This window comes from Opisthocomus hoazin, unplaced genomic scaffold, assembly GCF_030867145.1.
Source record: "Opisthocomus hoazin isolate bOpiHoa1 unplaced genomic scaffold, bOpiHoa1.hap1 HAP1_SCAFFOLD_210, whole genome shotgun sequence".
In the NCBI taxonomy this organism is placed as follows: domain Eukaryota; kingdom Metazoa; phylum Chordata; class Aves; order Opisthocomiformes; family Opisthocomidae; genus Opisthocomus; species Opisthocomus hoazin.
The window spans coordinates 35,719-50,622 of NW_027449050.1; the positions used below are offsets into that span (position 1 = coordinate 35,719).

Sequence of the window (14,904 nt, forward strand, 5' to 3'; positions counted from 1 at the left end):
CAGCTAAAGAAATAAAAGCAGGTGTAAAACGAAAATTTAAACAGCAAGGACATTAGGGAAATAAAGGGAAAAATGAACAAATATGAAAGCAAACTAAAAGAAACGGAGAAAGAAAACTTACAAAGAGAGGGTGCTAAGGAAACACAAGAAATAATTAAAATACAAGGACATGGAGATAAATACAGCAACTGGTGTAAAATTATACAGAACATTATAACAGAAATTAAGGAAATGAGCCAAATTTAAAAGAGTAACGAAGACTTATACTGACATGTTAAAAAAAAAAGGAATCTAAAAAGCAACGGCACTAAGGAAACCTGAGAACACATAATTAAAATGTAAAGATGGCAAAAGAGAGAAAAGTACAAAAAGCTAAAAATAAGAGATGAGGGAAATAAAGGGGAAAAAATTTAAAAAATACGGAAAGCAAACTAAAATAGAGACGTAGAAAATCTAAAAAGCAAGGGTGCAAAGGAAAGACAATAAGTGAAAATAAAGACATTGAAGGGAAAAAAGCAGGCACAGAACAGACTTGGATATGAGGGGCACTAAGGACATAAAGGTAAAAACTAAAAAATAGAGAGACAGCAAACAAAGAGACAGAGAAAGAAAATTTAAAAAACAACGGCGCTAAGGAAACACAACAAATATTTAAAAGAAATAACAGCCAAATAAAGACAATAAACTAGGATAAATGTACAAAATTTTAAAAGCAGTGGGAATTAGGGAAATAAACAGAAAAAAAGAAAATGAAACCACTGGCAAACTAAAATGGAGATGCATAAAGAAAATTTAAAAAGCGATGTTGCCAAGGGATAACAAGACAAAATAATTTTAAAAAGACAGCAAATGAGATAAAAATAAAAATTAAAAGCCCTGGGATTAAGAGAGGAAAGAACTTAAAAACAAAAAGACCAAACTAAAAGGCAGCATTGTGGTTTAGTCCCTGCCGGTGACAAACAACCGTTCTGTTTATCTCTCCCTCCTCTCCCACGCCCAGTGGCACAGGAAGGAGAGTCAGAAGGAAAAGGCAAAACTCGTGGGTTTGGATAAAAACAGTTTAACAGAATAGCAAAGGGAGAAGAAAAATAACAATGATAATACCAGTAAAAAGAATATAGAGCACGCGATGTTCTCGCCGCCTGATGCTCAGCTTCCTCCTGACTAGCAAATCCCCCTCCTTCAGCCAGCTCGACCTGTTAAACACCGAGTGTGACATCACATGGTCCAGAATCTCCCGTTTGATCAGCTGGTTTGGGTTTGCCAACCGGGTTCTTGTTAAGGTGATGGGACCCCAGTTACCGCCCCAGGACCCCAAGTAAGGTGCTGGGACCTCAGTTAGCACTCCAGGACCCCGAGAAGGGTGCTGGAACCCCAGTTAGCACCCCAGGACCCCAGTAAACGTGCTGGGACCCCAGTTACCATGCCAGGACCCCAAGAAGGGTTCTGGGACTCCAGGTACCACCCCAGAACACCATTTAAGCTGGTGGGATCCCAGTTAAAGTGCTGGGACTCCAGTTAGCACCCCAATACCCCAGTTAAGGTGCTGGGACCCCAGTTAGCACCCCAGGACCCCAGTTAAGGTGCTGGGACCCCAGTTAGCACTCCAGGACCCCAAAAAGGGTGCTGGGACCCCAGTTAGCACCCAAGGACCAAGACGAGGGCTCTGGAACCTCAGTTTAGGTGCAGGGACACCAATTAGCGCTCTGGGACTGTCAGGAGGGTGCCAGGACCCCAGTTAGCACCCCAGGACCCCAATTAGCACCCCAGGACCCCAATTAAGGTGCTGGGACTCCAGTTAGCACTCCAGGACCCCAGTTAAGGTGCTGGGACCCCAGTTAAAGTGCTGAGACCCCAGTTAGCACCCCAGGACCCCAGTTAAGGTGCTGGGACCCCATTTAGCACTCCAGGACCCCAGTTAAGGTGCTGGGACCCCAGTTAGCACCCCAGAACACCAATTAGCACTGCAGGACCCGAGGAGGGTGCTGGGACCCTAATGAACACCCCCGGACCCCACTGAAGGTTCTGAGACCCCAGTGAAAACCCCCAGACCCCAGTTAACACCTCAGGGCCCCAGTTATGTTGCCAGGACCCCAGTTAAGTTGCCTGGACTCCACTTAACACCCCAGGACCTCAGTTAAGTTGCCAGGACACCAGTTACCGCCCTAGGACTGCAATTAACATGCCAGGACCCCAGTTAAGTTTCCAGGACCCCACGTACCACACTAGGACACCAGTTAAGTTGCCAGGACTGCAGTTAATATCCCAGGGCCCCAGTTAAGTTGCCAGGACCCCAGCTAACACCCCAGGGCCTCAGGTAAGTTGCCAGGACCCCAGTTAAGTTTCCAGGACCTCAGTTAAAACCCCAGGATCCCATTTAAGTTTCCAGGACCTCAGTTAACAGCCCAGGGTCCCAGTAAAGTTGCCAGGAAACCAGCTAACACCCCAAGACACCAGTAAAACCTCCAGGGCCCCAGTTAAGATGCCCAGGACCCCAGTGAACACCCCAGGGCCGCAGGTAAGTTGCCAGGACACAAGTGGCCAGGACCCCAGTTAAAACCCCAGGATCCCAATTAAACTCCCAGGACCCCAATTAAGTTGCCAGGACCTCAGTCAACAGCCCAGGGTCCCAGTTAAGTTGCCAGGACACCAGTTAACACCCCAGGACCTCAGTTAGGTTGCCAGGACCCCCGCTAACACCCCAGGATCCCAGCTAAGTTGCCAGGACCCCACATACCACACTAGGACACCAGTTAAGTTGCCAGGACCTCAGTTAACAGCCCAGGGTCCCAGTAAAGTTGCCAGGAAACCAGTTAACAGCCCAAGACACCAGTAAAACCTCCAGGGCCCCAGTTAAGATGCCAGGACCCCAGTGAACACCCCCAGACCCCAATGAAGGTTCTGAGACCCCAGTGAACACCCCAGGACGCCAGTGAAGGTTCTGAGACCCCAGTGAACACCCCCAGACCCCAGTGAAGGTTCTGAGACCCCAGTGAACACCCCAGGACCCCAGTGGAGGTTCTGAGACCCCAGTGAACACCCCCAGACCCCAGTGAAGGTTCTGAGACCCCAGCGAACATTCCAGGACCCCAGCAAATATCCCAGGACCCCAGTGAATGTTCTGAGACCCCAGTGAACACCCCCGGACCCCCGTCTACAACCTAGGACCCCAGTGAAGGTTCTGAGACCCCAGTGAACACCCCCGGACCCCAGTGAACACCCCCAGCCCCCCTGTCCTGCCGGCAGCCTCGAGATCCCGAAGGGTCTTCGGCCGCTTCCCCCCTCGGCGCAGCAGCCATGGCCCCTCACCCAGGCTGGGGCCGGCCCAGGGCGGGGGTGACGGTCGCGTTCTCCGCCCGCACCGGCTGCTTGGCGTCGGCCGTCTCCATCCTCTTGGGATCTGTTCGCATCTTCCTGCTCGTCCAAGAAAATGCAGTGGAGTGCAAACGGGCGAGGGAGAAGGGGTGGGAGACACGGGATGGGACACGGGGTCGGGGCGAGGGACACGGGGTTGGGGTGGGGGATGTGGGATGGGACACGGGGTCAGGGTGGGGGACGCGGGATGGGACACAGGATCGGGGTGGGGGCCACAGGATGGGACACGGGGCAGGGTGGAGGACATGGGGTCGGGGTGGGGGATGAGGGGTCGGGGTGGGTGACGCGGGATGGGACGCGGGGTCGGGGCGGGGGCGGGACCGGTGACGCGGGACGCACCGTGCGGCCGCACAGAGTACGAGGCCAGCGCGTCCCTCACGTCCCCGGGGGAGGGGACACCGCCACGAGGAGCGGTGAAGCGCAGGCGGCCCTCGGGGACCGTGACGCCCCGCCCGCCCCCGGGACGCGGGCCCCGCCCCGCCGCGGCGGGACCAATAGAAGCGGCGGAGCACCTGAGGAGGGCGGGGCCTGTGGAAGGTCGAGACCCGTCGTCCCCCGCGGCAGGCGGCCGCCTCTATGCAAATACAAGCACCAATTTCGGCCCGCCCGGCTGTGCTCTCGGCCACGCCCTCTCCCGGACGTGCTTTCTCAGCCGTCTCTCATTGGCGGACGGGACCCGGGGGCGGGCTCCGTGGCTCGAGCCGAAGGAAGAGGAGCGGGCCGGTGACAGGCGGGACCCCGCGCCAATGGGACGGCGGGGCGGGGGCGGGCGCAGGCGCAGGGGGGCGGGGCCCGGCGGTCAGCTGACCAGGGCGGCGCTGGAGCGGCGCCATGGTGAGCTGGGGGGGGACATGGGGGGACGCTGGGATGGGGGGCGCGGGAGGGGCGGGCGGGGGGGGGGGGGGGGGGGGGAGCCGGGGGTCTGACGGCCCCCCCCCCCGCCCCAGACCACGGCGCTGACCCAGGGGCTGGAGCGCATCCCGGACCAGCTGGGCTACCTGGTCATCAGCGATGGGGCCGTGCTGGCGGTGAGCGGGGGCCCGGGGCGGGGCGGGGGGGGCAGCGAGGGTGCCCCTGGGTCACTGCGGGGCGGGGGAGGGTGCAGAAGGGACGCGGAGGTACCTGGATGCTGGGGGGGGGGCAGACAGCCGCCCGGCCCTGGGAGGGGGGAAGGAGCACCCGGGTATTTGGGCGCGGGGGGAGGGGGGCGTCGGGCCTCTGGGTCCCGCTGACGCTGCCCGCCCCGCTCCCCAGTCCTCGGGCGACCTGGAGAACGACGAGCAGACGGCCGCCGTCCTCTCGGAGCTGGTGGCCACGGCCTGCGGGCTGCGGCTCCAGCGCGGCCACGACCCCCCCTTCAAGCGCCTCTCGGGTGAGTGGGGGCTGCCCCAGGGCCAAGGCTGTCCCCAGCCTGTCCCCAGGGCGGGGCTGGTGGGCGCCCGTGCCCACTGCACTCTCCCCGGGGGGACAGTGGTGTCCCTGCTGTCCCCAGTGCTGTAGGGGCAGCCCCCAGTTACCCTCCAGCAGTGGTGGCCCTGGAGGGGGGGGACTACCTTTCCATACAGCGCGACATCTTCAGACCGCCAAGCCCTAACTATCCACACTGTCCCTAGGGCAGCTGTGACCCTCACGCTGTCCCCACGCTGGTGGCCCCACCGCGCTGGGTGCTCTCCCCTGGGCATCGGTGGCCCCAGCTCGCCCCATCCCCAGGGTGGCAGTGCCCTCAGTGGCTTTGGGGCACTGGCGGTGGCCTTGATGGCCCTGTCCCTGAGCTCACCCTGTCCCCGCAGTGGTGTTCGGCGAACACTCCCTCCTCGTCACCGTCTCTGGACAGAAGCTCTTCGTGGTGAAGCGGCAGAACCACATCCAGGAGCCTGTGGCCGTCTGAGATGCGTCCCCACTGTCGCCAAGAGGCGGGACAGCCCCCCTCATCCCCACGGTCTCCAGGGCCTCGGGGCAGGGACAGACCTGCTCCCCTGGCCCTGCCAGCCCCAGGGCCCTGCAGCGACACCTACTCGTGTCCTGGTCACCTCGAGGGCCTTGGGGACTGGTCCTCCAACGTCCCTGCCATCCCCAAGGCCACGTGGTGTCCCCTGCGTGCCTCTGGGCTCCACAGCATCACCCACACACACACTGTCCCCCTACTGAGGCAATAAATTATGTCCTGGTCCCCCCATCCAGCTTCTTTCGGAGGGATACAGGTCCACTCCAGGCAGGGCACGGGGTGAGACGGGGCCTTCACACCGGGAGAGGGGGACACGGAGCCCTCTGGGGGGTTCCCGCTCCTTACAACACCCCACATCACCCCAGAATCCCCTGTGCTCCCCCAGCGACAGACCTGTCCTCGTGTCCAGGCCAGCACTTTATTGGCACGCACACACACACGGACGGCAGCCAGCACGGAGACAAATAAATAACAGGGAGCGGAGGTGCCACCCGTGTCCCCAGCCGGGCGTGGGGCTTGGCAGTGCAGTACCTGCCTTTGGCTGATGCCCCGTGACAGGTCCCAGTGTCCCCTGCAGCCCCAGGGGTCCTGGTCCCTTGTTCCTCCCATGCCTCCCCTCCCAAGCAGCTGAATTCAAGGCAGTGCAGGAAGCCGCAGGGGTGTAAACAGCACTGGGACCAGCCACAGGACGTCCCCTGCTTCACCCATGTGACCCCTGTCCCCACAGCATTGTCACCCCCACGCTGGGGACAGACCCCTGTCCCCGTTGGTCCCCCCAGGGCACATTCCAGTCCACTCCCAGTGAAGCAGCAGGTTCATCTCCGGAGGGTGAGGGGACACGGCCCTGTCCCCAGCCCCCTGCCTGCCTGCCCCCCCCCCCCCCCAAGCTTGTCCCCTTCCAGCGCAGTCCCCGGGACGCAGCAAGATTCACCCGTTCCGTTGTCCTCGAGGTTCCCCTATCACTTGACAGGCTCCACAACCAGCACCTTGCACTCCCGCTTGGCAATCTTGTCCAGGGACAGCACCGTCTTTTCGGGGGGCAGGTAGAGGGGACGCCCCACAGGGGACCCGACTGGCGGGGTGATGGCACGTCGCTCCATCACGCTGCCTGACCTGGGGTGTGGGGAGGTGAGGGGGTGCTGCCCTGGGTCCCCGCAGGGCTTGCTGTCCCTTCCCCGTGTTCTCCCCCTGGAGTTGCCTCCTGTCCCAGGCGTGCCCCAGCCCTGTCCTGCCTGTCTCTCCACCACGTCACCCTTCTGCAAGTTCCCCCAACCCTGCTCTGATCCCACCGCCATGCCTCTCTCGTTCCAGGTGCCCCTTCCAACCCGCCCCAGGTGCTCGGCCCGACCCGTGTGTCCCTCTGTCCCCCCATACCTCATGAGATGGCTGCGGGATGGCTGCTGGTGGGAGAAGGACTGGGACCGGCCCAGCCCGGCCTGGTGCCGCTCCACCAGGTCCCGCACGGCCGGGCTGCTGGGGCTGCTCTTGCGGGACACGGGCCGGGCCTCGGGCGGCGGGTTGGCCACGCTGGCCGTGAACTGCAGCTTCAGCTTCATGTGCTGGGACAGCTGGGGACAGAGAGGGGACACGGTGACACAGGGCCAGGCGCCAGGGCAGCCCTCGGGGTGTGTGGCCAGTGGCCTTACCTCAAAGAGGCCGGCCCGCAGTGCCTGGAAGGCCACGCGGATGGTGAGGGCGCTGCCCTTGCGCGAGTAGCCCAGGTTGTTGAGCGGCGTGTGGCAGACGATGGCGTCCAGCGCCGCCTGCGTGGCTCGGCGCTCCTCCCCAGACAGCTTCTTCCCTGCGGGGACCATCAGCACAGCGGGGACAGGACTGCTGGCCCCTGCCCAGCCATCTCCAGCACCTTCTTGCTATGACTGTCCCATCGCAGCCACCCCTTCTGCCCTCCCCGTTTCTTTGCCCCCCATCGCTCACCCCATCTATCTCCTCTTAGCTACGCCCAGAAGCACCCCCAGACCCTCCGATCCCCTCCCTGCCTTCTTGGTCCCCTGCCAGGCCCCGTCCCCTCTGTCCCCACCGGCCGTGGCGGTCTCGGGCGTCCAAACAAGGCGCACAGCTAGGAAGTCCTGGAGGTCATTGAGCAGCGTGTAGGTGACGGTGAAGCGCTGTCGGGCTCGCACTGGGGACTCGCAGGCAGCCGTCATCACGAAGCGCGGCCGCTCCAGGCGGATGCTCGGCAGCCTGGCGATGGCAGAGGGGTACTGACGCGGGGGTGGCCACCGGGAGCCGTGGGGAGGGGGAGGGCGGGGGCGCGTGGCATTAGCAACGTGTGACAGCCCCGCAGAGCCCCGAGGATGTGGGGACAGGGACATAGAGACAGCTATGTGGCAGCCCCAGGACGTGAGGTTAATGACACAAGCACGGGCAGCAAGATCTCTGGATCCCCCTCTTTAGGGCAGGAGGATCTGGGGAGGCCCTCCCCTCCCCACTCAGGGACAGGGCGCATCAAGGACTCTTGGGGCAACTCGCACCTGTAATGTGTATAGATGCTGCTGGTGAAGGGCAGTTTTGGTGTTGACCACTGGATCACGGCCACCAGCGGGACCTCCAAGCCCTGGGTGGGGGGACAATGGGTCAGAGATGTCCCTGTCACCACTGCTCCCAGCAAGGATGGTCCCCAACATGCCTGTGTCCCCCCTGGCTCCCCACCAAGGACAAACAAGCCAGGGTGCAACAAGGACAGTCCCCCACAGTGAGGATGGTGGCTCCGCATCCAAGCCAGGGTGGTCCCTGCTGCTCCCAGAGGAGGACAAGGACAGCACCTCCCGCCACCCACCGGGACGGCGGCCCCTGATCCTGGCCCAGACAACATCTCCCAGCTAGGACAGCCCCTGCTCAGTATGTCCCCCAGCATCCCCTCATGCCTGGCCTCGGGGCAGTCACCCCTCGTGTCCCCCAGCCTGGAGGGTCCCCCGGTGTCGCCTCACCTCCTTGGCATCCTCAGGGGGCCTCTCGGGCGCCTGGAGCTGGAAGAGGAAGTTGTGCTCCTCGAGGGCGCTGAGGGTGCAGGGACAGGCTGAGCCGGCACTGGCCACGCGGCAGAAGGCACCCACGGGCACCTCGCCTGAGTGGTGGCTGCGGGACGGGGCACAGGAACAGCTCGGTGACATGCTGTCCTGCTGCCAGTCCGGGGCTGCAGCGCGCCCCAGGGCTTGCCCAGGGTGAGGCCAGCGACACGGCACAGCCCTGTCCTGAGGAAAACGGGGTCTCGGAGGTGCCACGGCTGTGCCCCCTCTCCGCCCCGTCCCTCAGCTGTCCCAGCGCTCACCAGACGTCGTCGACCAGCAGCACGGAGCCGTCGGGCATGACAGGCAAGTAACTGGCATTGAAGTTGGGCAGGATCTGCACATCCCACAGCGAGATCTCTTCCTGGGACCAGCCATTGAGCACTGGGGAACACAGACATCAGGGGACAGTGCAGGAGACGCTGTCGTGGCCCCAACCAGCCCGTGTCACGTTGTCCCCTGCCCCACATCCTGCACTCTGTCGCAGCTGCCCCATGGACACCAGCCCCTGTCCCAGCCACCCTGCGACCCCTGTCCCGCCACCGCCCTGTCCCTCTCACCTTTGAGCACGGTGAGGTACTTCCCGGACACGGTGAGCTGGCGGCATCGCACCACGGGCGGGGGCAGCACCGTCAGCAGGGTGCTCACTGCGGGGACACAGGCAGTCAGGGTACACGGGATGTGGGGACGCGGAGAGGGACAGGGGACGCAGGGACTCTCCTACCCTGCGCTTTGAAGGTGCCCTGCTCCTGGCGGAAGACGTGCGCAGGCGCCCGTGTCTGCAGCAGGCTCAGGTACCCGCCGCCCTCCCGTAGCTCGGGTGGCTCCGTGTCCCTTTTCCACACTGTCACCACGATCTGGGGACAGTGGGGACATGGGTCACAGCCAGCCCAGGTCCAGCCCCAAGCTCCCTCTCTGCGCCCATGGCTCCTCCTGTCCCCCAGGCACCCTAAGTGGCTTTTGTGGACCCGGAGAGTGGGGGAAGCAGGGCTGGATCCTGCTCTCCATCCCATGTTACTATGCTGACCCCACGGTCCCATTGCGACCAATGCCCCCTTCTGCCCCCAAATTCTACCTTGCTCTTGATGGACCCAGAAAGGAAGGCAAGGGCTAGAGGCCTGCACCAGCTCTGTGGTCCCACACTGTCCCCAAGATGCCTGCACATGGTCCCCAAGGTGCCCTCCTGCCCTTGAGGTCTCCATGCTGTCCCCAAAATCCCCACGCTGTCTCTGAGGTCCCCTCCCATCCTTGAGTTACCTGTGCTACCCCAGAGGTCCCCTCCCCTGGCCTTACCTTGGCCTTGATGGTGCCAGGCGGCAGCTTGTCGAGGCAGATGGTCAGGGGGAAGATGACCTCATCCGTGGACACGATGGGGTCCTCAACCGGTATCTGGGGACACAGCAGGGCTCAGTGCCATGGTGGCCCTCGGCCCCATCCCCCTCCATGTCCCCCTTTGTCCCCACATCCCTCTTGCTCCCAGGCCTCTCTCTTGCTCCCACATCCCCTTGTACCCTACGTCCCCCCCAAATCCTCCCTTGTCCCCGTGTCCCTCCCTGACTCCTCCTTGTCCCCTTACTCCCCCCCCACCAGTCCCTGTCACCCACCCCGGCAGCAGGGCGCCCTGGGGGGCCCTGGCTGTGCGTCAGCAGGGCCCGGCAGTCCCGGAAGACGGTGGGCTCCGGCGAGGCCCCACTCCCGGTGCTGTCCCCAGTGCCATCTGGGTCCCCGTCCCGGTCCCCGCCGGCCTCTGTGCCACCGGGGCTGACGCTGGCCAGTGCGGCCAGCGAGGCAGCTAGCTCGGCCCAGGGCGGCCGGCCCGGCCCGATACCACCACCGCTGCCGGGGCGGCAGCGAAGCACCAGGAGGAACCGCACGGTCTCTCCCAGGTAGAGGTGGTTGCGGCGGGGCAGCGCCCGGTACCGGCCCGGTTCCCCCGACAGCAGCTCCCGGGCCGCGAACGGCACCGCCGGGAAGTACATGAAGTAATCGCACTGCGACTCCATGGGCACCGGCCCCGAGGAGGGGCAAAGGATCAGGGGAACCGGGGGATCTTAGGGGCAAGACGCAGACCCAGGGACCGGGGCGGGCCCCGGGGATCCGGGGGGTGCCGGGGCCTGGCCGTGCCGGGGGTATAAGGATGAGGCGATAGGGGAGGAAGGGTCCCGGGGGCGATGCCGGAGCACCAGCGAGTTCCGGGCCAGAGGAAACCCGAGACGAGGAGCCCGGGGCAGGAGGGATCCCGGAGCCGGACCGAAGGGATGCCGGTGGTGAGAATTCCGGGCCGGGCCGGACGTCCGCGGTGGGTCTCCCGGAGCCAAGCCGGGCCGGGCCGCGCTGGGGAGGTGTCGGGAGCGGGCCGGGCCGGGGGCTCCCGGGAGAGGCTCCGGGTCCCGGGCCGGCTCCGGCTCCGCGCGGCCCTGCCGCTGCGACCAGGCGCGACTGAGACCGCCGTGCGCAGGCCGCGGGACCGAGCTCCGAGCGCCCGGTCGGGTCGGACAGCGGAGCGCCGAGCGCATCGAGTCCCCACCTCCCGCACAGCAACACCTCGTCCCCTGGGGGGGCGGGACTTCCTCTACTGCTGCTCCCCGCCCCCTCCCCCGAGAGTGGAACATCCCCACCGACTGACTGGCAAAAGCAGCACCCAATCAGCGGCCTGATTCCAGTCTTTATTGCCATAGGCGAGCCTTGATGAGGCGGGGTCTGTGCCAGCCTTTTCCCCGGCGGGCGGAGGGGCTCCGTGTGCACGTGGGGGGGCCGATCCCCGCCGGGGGGGGGGGGGGGGGCGGGCGCGCGGCAGGGGGCACGACCCGGCCCTGGTACACTGAGGCATGGGGCGGTACCGTGGGGGGCCCGATCCCCGCCTGGGTTTGGGGGGGCCCTGACCCGGCCTCGGTACACTGAGGCACGGAGCTGTACCGTGGGGGGCCCGATCCCTGCCGGGGGGGCCCTGACCCGGCCCTGGTACACTGAGGCACGGGGCGGTACTGTGGGGGGCCCGATCCCCGCCTGGGTTTGGGGGGGCCCTGACCCGGCCCCGGTACACTGAGGCCCGGAGCTGTACCGTGGGGGGGCCCGATCCCTGCCGCGGGGGCCCTGACCCGGCCCTGGTACACTGAGGCACGGGGCGGTACCGTGGGGACTCGATCCCTGACGGGGCAGGGGGGCTGTGACCGGACCAGGCAAACCGAGGCCTGGAGCCGTACCATGGGGACCCCGACCCCAGGAGCCTGCCGGGGAGCCGAGGCCTGGAGCCGCTCTGGGGACCCAGCGCAGCCGGTCCCGGGGCCCCCGCTGCTACCCGCCGGGTGGGCCCGAGGCATTGCCCAGGCCGAACTGCCGCCGGTCGAGGCGGTCCTTGTACTGCAGCTCGGGGGTGGCGAGGCGGGCGCAGCGTTCCCGCTCGGCGGGCGGCAGCCCGGCCCGCAGTGCATAGCCCAGGATCTGGGCGCGGCCCGGGGGCTGGAAGGGGCGCAGGCGGCCGTCGGGGATGGCGCGAGCGGGCAGCGGCCCCCCGCCCCGCAGGCAGCGCCGGGCCAGCGCGGCGCGGTGCTGGCGCAGCCGGGCCACCTCCTCGCGCAGGCGAGCAGCCCCGAAGGCCTCAGCCCGGCGCCAGAAGGAGCGGTTGAGGTGGGTGTAGAGCGCCCAGTCCAGGCCGTTCCAGGCCCGCAGGCGGGCGGCCTGGGCAGGCGAGACGCGGGGGCCATCCCCGGTGGCACGGCCGTTGTGGGCAAAGGCGGCCACGGCCTCCTCGGGCCAGCACAGGGCCTCACGCAGCAGCACCAGCGACTCGTCGAAGTGCTCGGCCAGCAGCACCAGGGCGAAGGCCCGCTCCAGCCCGGCCAGCGCCGCCGCCACCGCCGCCCCGTCCCCCGCCGCTGGCAGCCCGAAGTCGAACCACTGCAGGTTGCGGGCGTAGTGGTTGCCCCGCGCCCCAGCCTCGTAGAAGTGGCCCGGTGCAGCCAGGAAGGCGGCCAGCGAGGGGGCCCGCCGGAAGGCCGGTGCCACGGCCCGGTAGTAGGAGAAGGCCGACTCGCCGAGCGTGCCTGGGTCCCGGACGATGGAGAAGTAGAAGCTGTCGTTGGGCATCACCTTCTGCACCTGGGCGGGAACCGCAGCAGCAGCTCGGCACCCCACTGAGGCGGCCGCCAGCCATGCCGTCCCCCCGCTCCCTTGGGCATCCCCCGGATCCCCTGGACGCTCCCCGTCTACCCCCAGTCTCCCCCATCTCCCCCATTGCCCCTAGACCACGTCTGCCTCACACGATGACCCTCCTGTCCTCCAGACATCCCGCATCCCCTGGGGCATCCCCGGGCTCTGCCAAATGTCGTTTCTCTTTCTGAATCTTCCCAGGGTTCCTCCATCTCACCCTGATGTCCTCCATCTCCCCCAGATGCCCCCAACCCCAGCCATTCCCACCCCCGCACTGGCCCCCACCCCCCTCCAGCCCCATCCCTCAACCCAGCCCCACTCCCCCATGTCTCCCATCTCCACCCCAGCCACCGCGACCCGCTGTCCCCCCGCATGCCCCCAGTACCTCGGTGAGGTTGAAGCGCATGTGGTGGCAGATGATGTCGAAGGGGGGACCCCCGGGGTGGTACCCCTTGACCCGCTCGGCCCGGAAGGGGCTGGGGTACCCGAACTGGTAGCGGTGGGGCAGGGCGAAGCGCAGCCCCCGCGCCTCCCCGAAGCGGTGCAGCAGGTTGACCACGCTGCTGCCCCCCGTCTTGTGGGTCTTCAGGAACACCAGGTGGGTGCGGGGCTGGCAGGGGGCCGGGGAGCGACCAGCAGGGGCTGTGGGGGCCCTGAGGACACACGGCGGGGTCAGGGGGTGCTGGTGGGGAGCCCCGGCCTGCTTGGACCCAGCCATCCAAGGGGACAGGGTCCCGTCCTGGGACCCCTGCGGGGGGGGGGGGGGAACCCCCACCCCATCCATCCGGGGGATGCCTGAGGGGTTGGGGACCCGTGTCCCACCCGACCCAGGACATCCCCTGGGTGAGGCCCCAGGGGATTCCAGGGGTGCAGCAGTGGTGAGCCGGGGGGTGGCAGGGGGTGTCTCACCTGCGCTGGAAGGGTCCCCCCAGGAGCTGCACCATGAAGCCGATGGTGACGCAGACCCCCAGGGCAGCCCACAGCGTCTGGAGCCGGCAGCAGGCGGGCGGCAGCTTCATTGTCCTGGGGGGACACGGCAGCTTAGGGGACCCTGGCGTCACCTCCCCAGGGGACACAGGGGGGCTGCCACAGTGGGGTCCCCGTGCTTCTCCCAAGCCAGCCGCGTCCCGCCCTGGGGGGCAGAGCCCCAGGACCGCCCAGAGCCACGTCGTGGCGCTGAAGGGGGGTCTGCGGGGGTGTCAGGCTCCCGCCAGCCCGGCCCCACCCAGGGACAGCTGGGGTCATTACGGGAAGGGGATGGGGACGGGCCACTGCCCTGGGGAGACATCTGCCACCCCCACCCCTCCCTGTGCCCCAGGACCCCTCCATGACCCCGGGCCTCTCTGTCCCTTTCCAGGACCCTCCTGCCTCCCCATCCCGCCAGGAAAGCCCCGTATCCCCCTGTCTCCCTACGGGACCCCCCCACCCCTTGTCCCTTCCGGGCTCCCCCTGCCCCCCTCCATGAGCCATCATCCACCCCCGCCACGTCCCCCCTGCACCTCCCCGGGACTCTCCTGTCCTCTGACCACATGTCTCCAACCATGGCTCCGTCATCCCTCCTGTCCCCCCGCTTTGCTCCAGGGCCCTGGGATCCTACATTCCCCTGGGACCCCTGGGGCCCCAAACTCCGTGTCCCCCTCACCCCCTGTGTGTCCCTGTAGCCCCACATCCCCCTCCACAGCCCCAGGCCTCCTGTCAAGACCCCGGCCCCGTGTCCCCGCAGCCCTGCCCCAGGGCCTCCCCTGGCCCCCCAGGTCGACCCCCAGACCTGTATCTCCCCTGTCTTCTCTCCAGGACCTCCTTGTCCCCGAGTTCCCCTGTCCTCCTCCTGTTCCCAAACTCCCGGGTCCCCTAAGCCCTGGGTTGCCCACCCTCCCATCCCCTTACAGCCCCCCGTCCCCCCATGTCCTGCAGAGCCACGTGCCCCCGCCGGACCCCGAGTCCCACCAGGACCCCTGTTCCCTACGGGACCTGACAGTCACCTCGTCCCGCTGTCCCCAGTGTCCCCCATGTCCCGTGGCCTCCCAGATGTTGCCCCTTCGGGCTCCCCCCCCCGAGTTCCGTGCCCCCTCCCCATCTGCCAGTGCCCCCTGACTCTCCGCGCCCCACGATGCCCCCGGTGCCCACCCCCCCACCCCCCCCCCCGGTCCCGGTGTCCCCCGCGCTCACCGCGGACGCGGGGCCGCTCGCTCAGCCCGGCCGCATCCCGCCGCGCTCCGGGGGGGGCCCGGGGGGGCTCGGGGGCGACCGGGGGCTCGGCACGGGGGTCCGGCCGCGCCGGTGTCCCGGGAGGGGGTCCGGCTACCCCGGGGTCCCGGCAGCTCCCGGGGTCCCGGCCGCTCTCTCGCTCTCCACGAAGTTTTCTCCTTTGTCTCCCGCTGTCCCGCCCCGCCCCGCCGCACCGGGACG

General features: G+C 65.8%; 3 protein-coding genes across 4 annotated transcripts; 1 reads left to right on the plus strand and 2 right to left on the minus strand.

Moving 5' to 3' along the window:
• Positions 1–4,142: 4,142 nt before the first annotated feature.
• On the plus strand, positions 4,143–5,545 carry LAMTOR4 (late endosomal/lysosomal adaptor, MAPK and MTOR activator 4). 2 transcript variants are annotated; one of them, XM_075412498.1, is made up of 4 exons: positions 4,143–4,209; positions 4,323–4,403; positions 4,630–4,747; positions 5,166–5,545. In XM_075412498.1, the coding sequence occupies exons 1-4, from the start codon at positions 4,207–4,209 to the stop codon at positions 5,261–5,263; spliced, it is 300 nt and encodes a 99-aa protein (XP_075268613.1). In that variant the 5' UTR covers positions 4,143–4,206; the 3' UTR covers positions 5,264–5,545. The 2 variants fall into 2 exon arrangements, with proteins under 2 accessions (XP_075268613.1, XP_075268614.1); XM_075412499.1 differs by lacking the exon at positions 4,323–4,403 and having other exon boundaries at positions 4,160–4,209.
• Positions 5,546–6,187: 642 nt separating this feature from the next.
• TRAPPC14 (trafficking protein particle complex subunit 14) lies at positions 6,188–10,690 on the minus strand. The gene is made up of 11 exons (XM_075412501.1): positions 9,951–10,690; positions 9,640–9,735; positions 9,071–9,203; positions 8,907–8,993; positions 8,610–8,730; positions 8,269–8,416; positions 7,813–7,895; positions 7,359–7,522; positions 6,967–7,121; positions 6,695–6,888; positions 6,188–6,433 (listed from the first exon to the last, which is right to left on the minus strand). Exons 1-11 carry the CDS (start codon positions 10,347–10,349, stop codon positions 6,280–6,282), a joined length of 1,734 nt encoding a protein of 577 aa, XP_075268616.1. The 5' UTR covers positions 10,350–10,690; the 3' UTR covers positions 6,188–6,279.
• Positions 10,691–11,170: 480 nt separating this feature from the next.
• Positions 11,171–14,870, minus strand: GAL3ST4 (galactose-3-O-sulfotransferase 4). Its single transcript, XM_075412497.1, has 4 exons — positions 14,665–14,870; positions 13,405–13,518; positions 12,881–13,148; positions 11,171–12,444 (listed from the first exon to the last, which is right to left on the minus strand). The coding sequence occupies exons 2-4, from the start codon at positions 13,512–13,514 to the stop codon at positions 11,641–11,643; spliced, it is 1,182 nt and encodes a 393-aa protein (XP_075268612.1). The 5' UTR covers positions 13,515–13,518; positions 14,665–14,870; the 3' UTR covers positions 11,171–11,640.
• Positions 14,871–14,904: the final 34 nt, after the last annotated feature.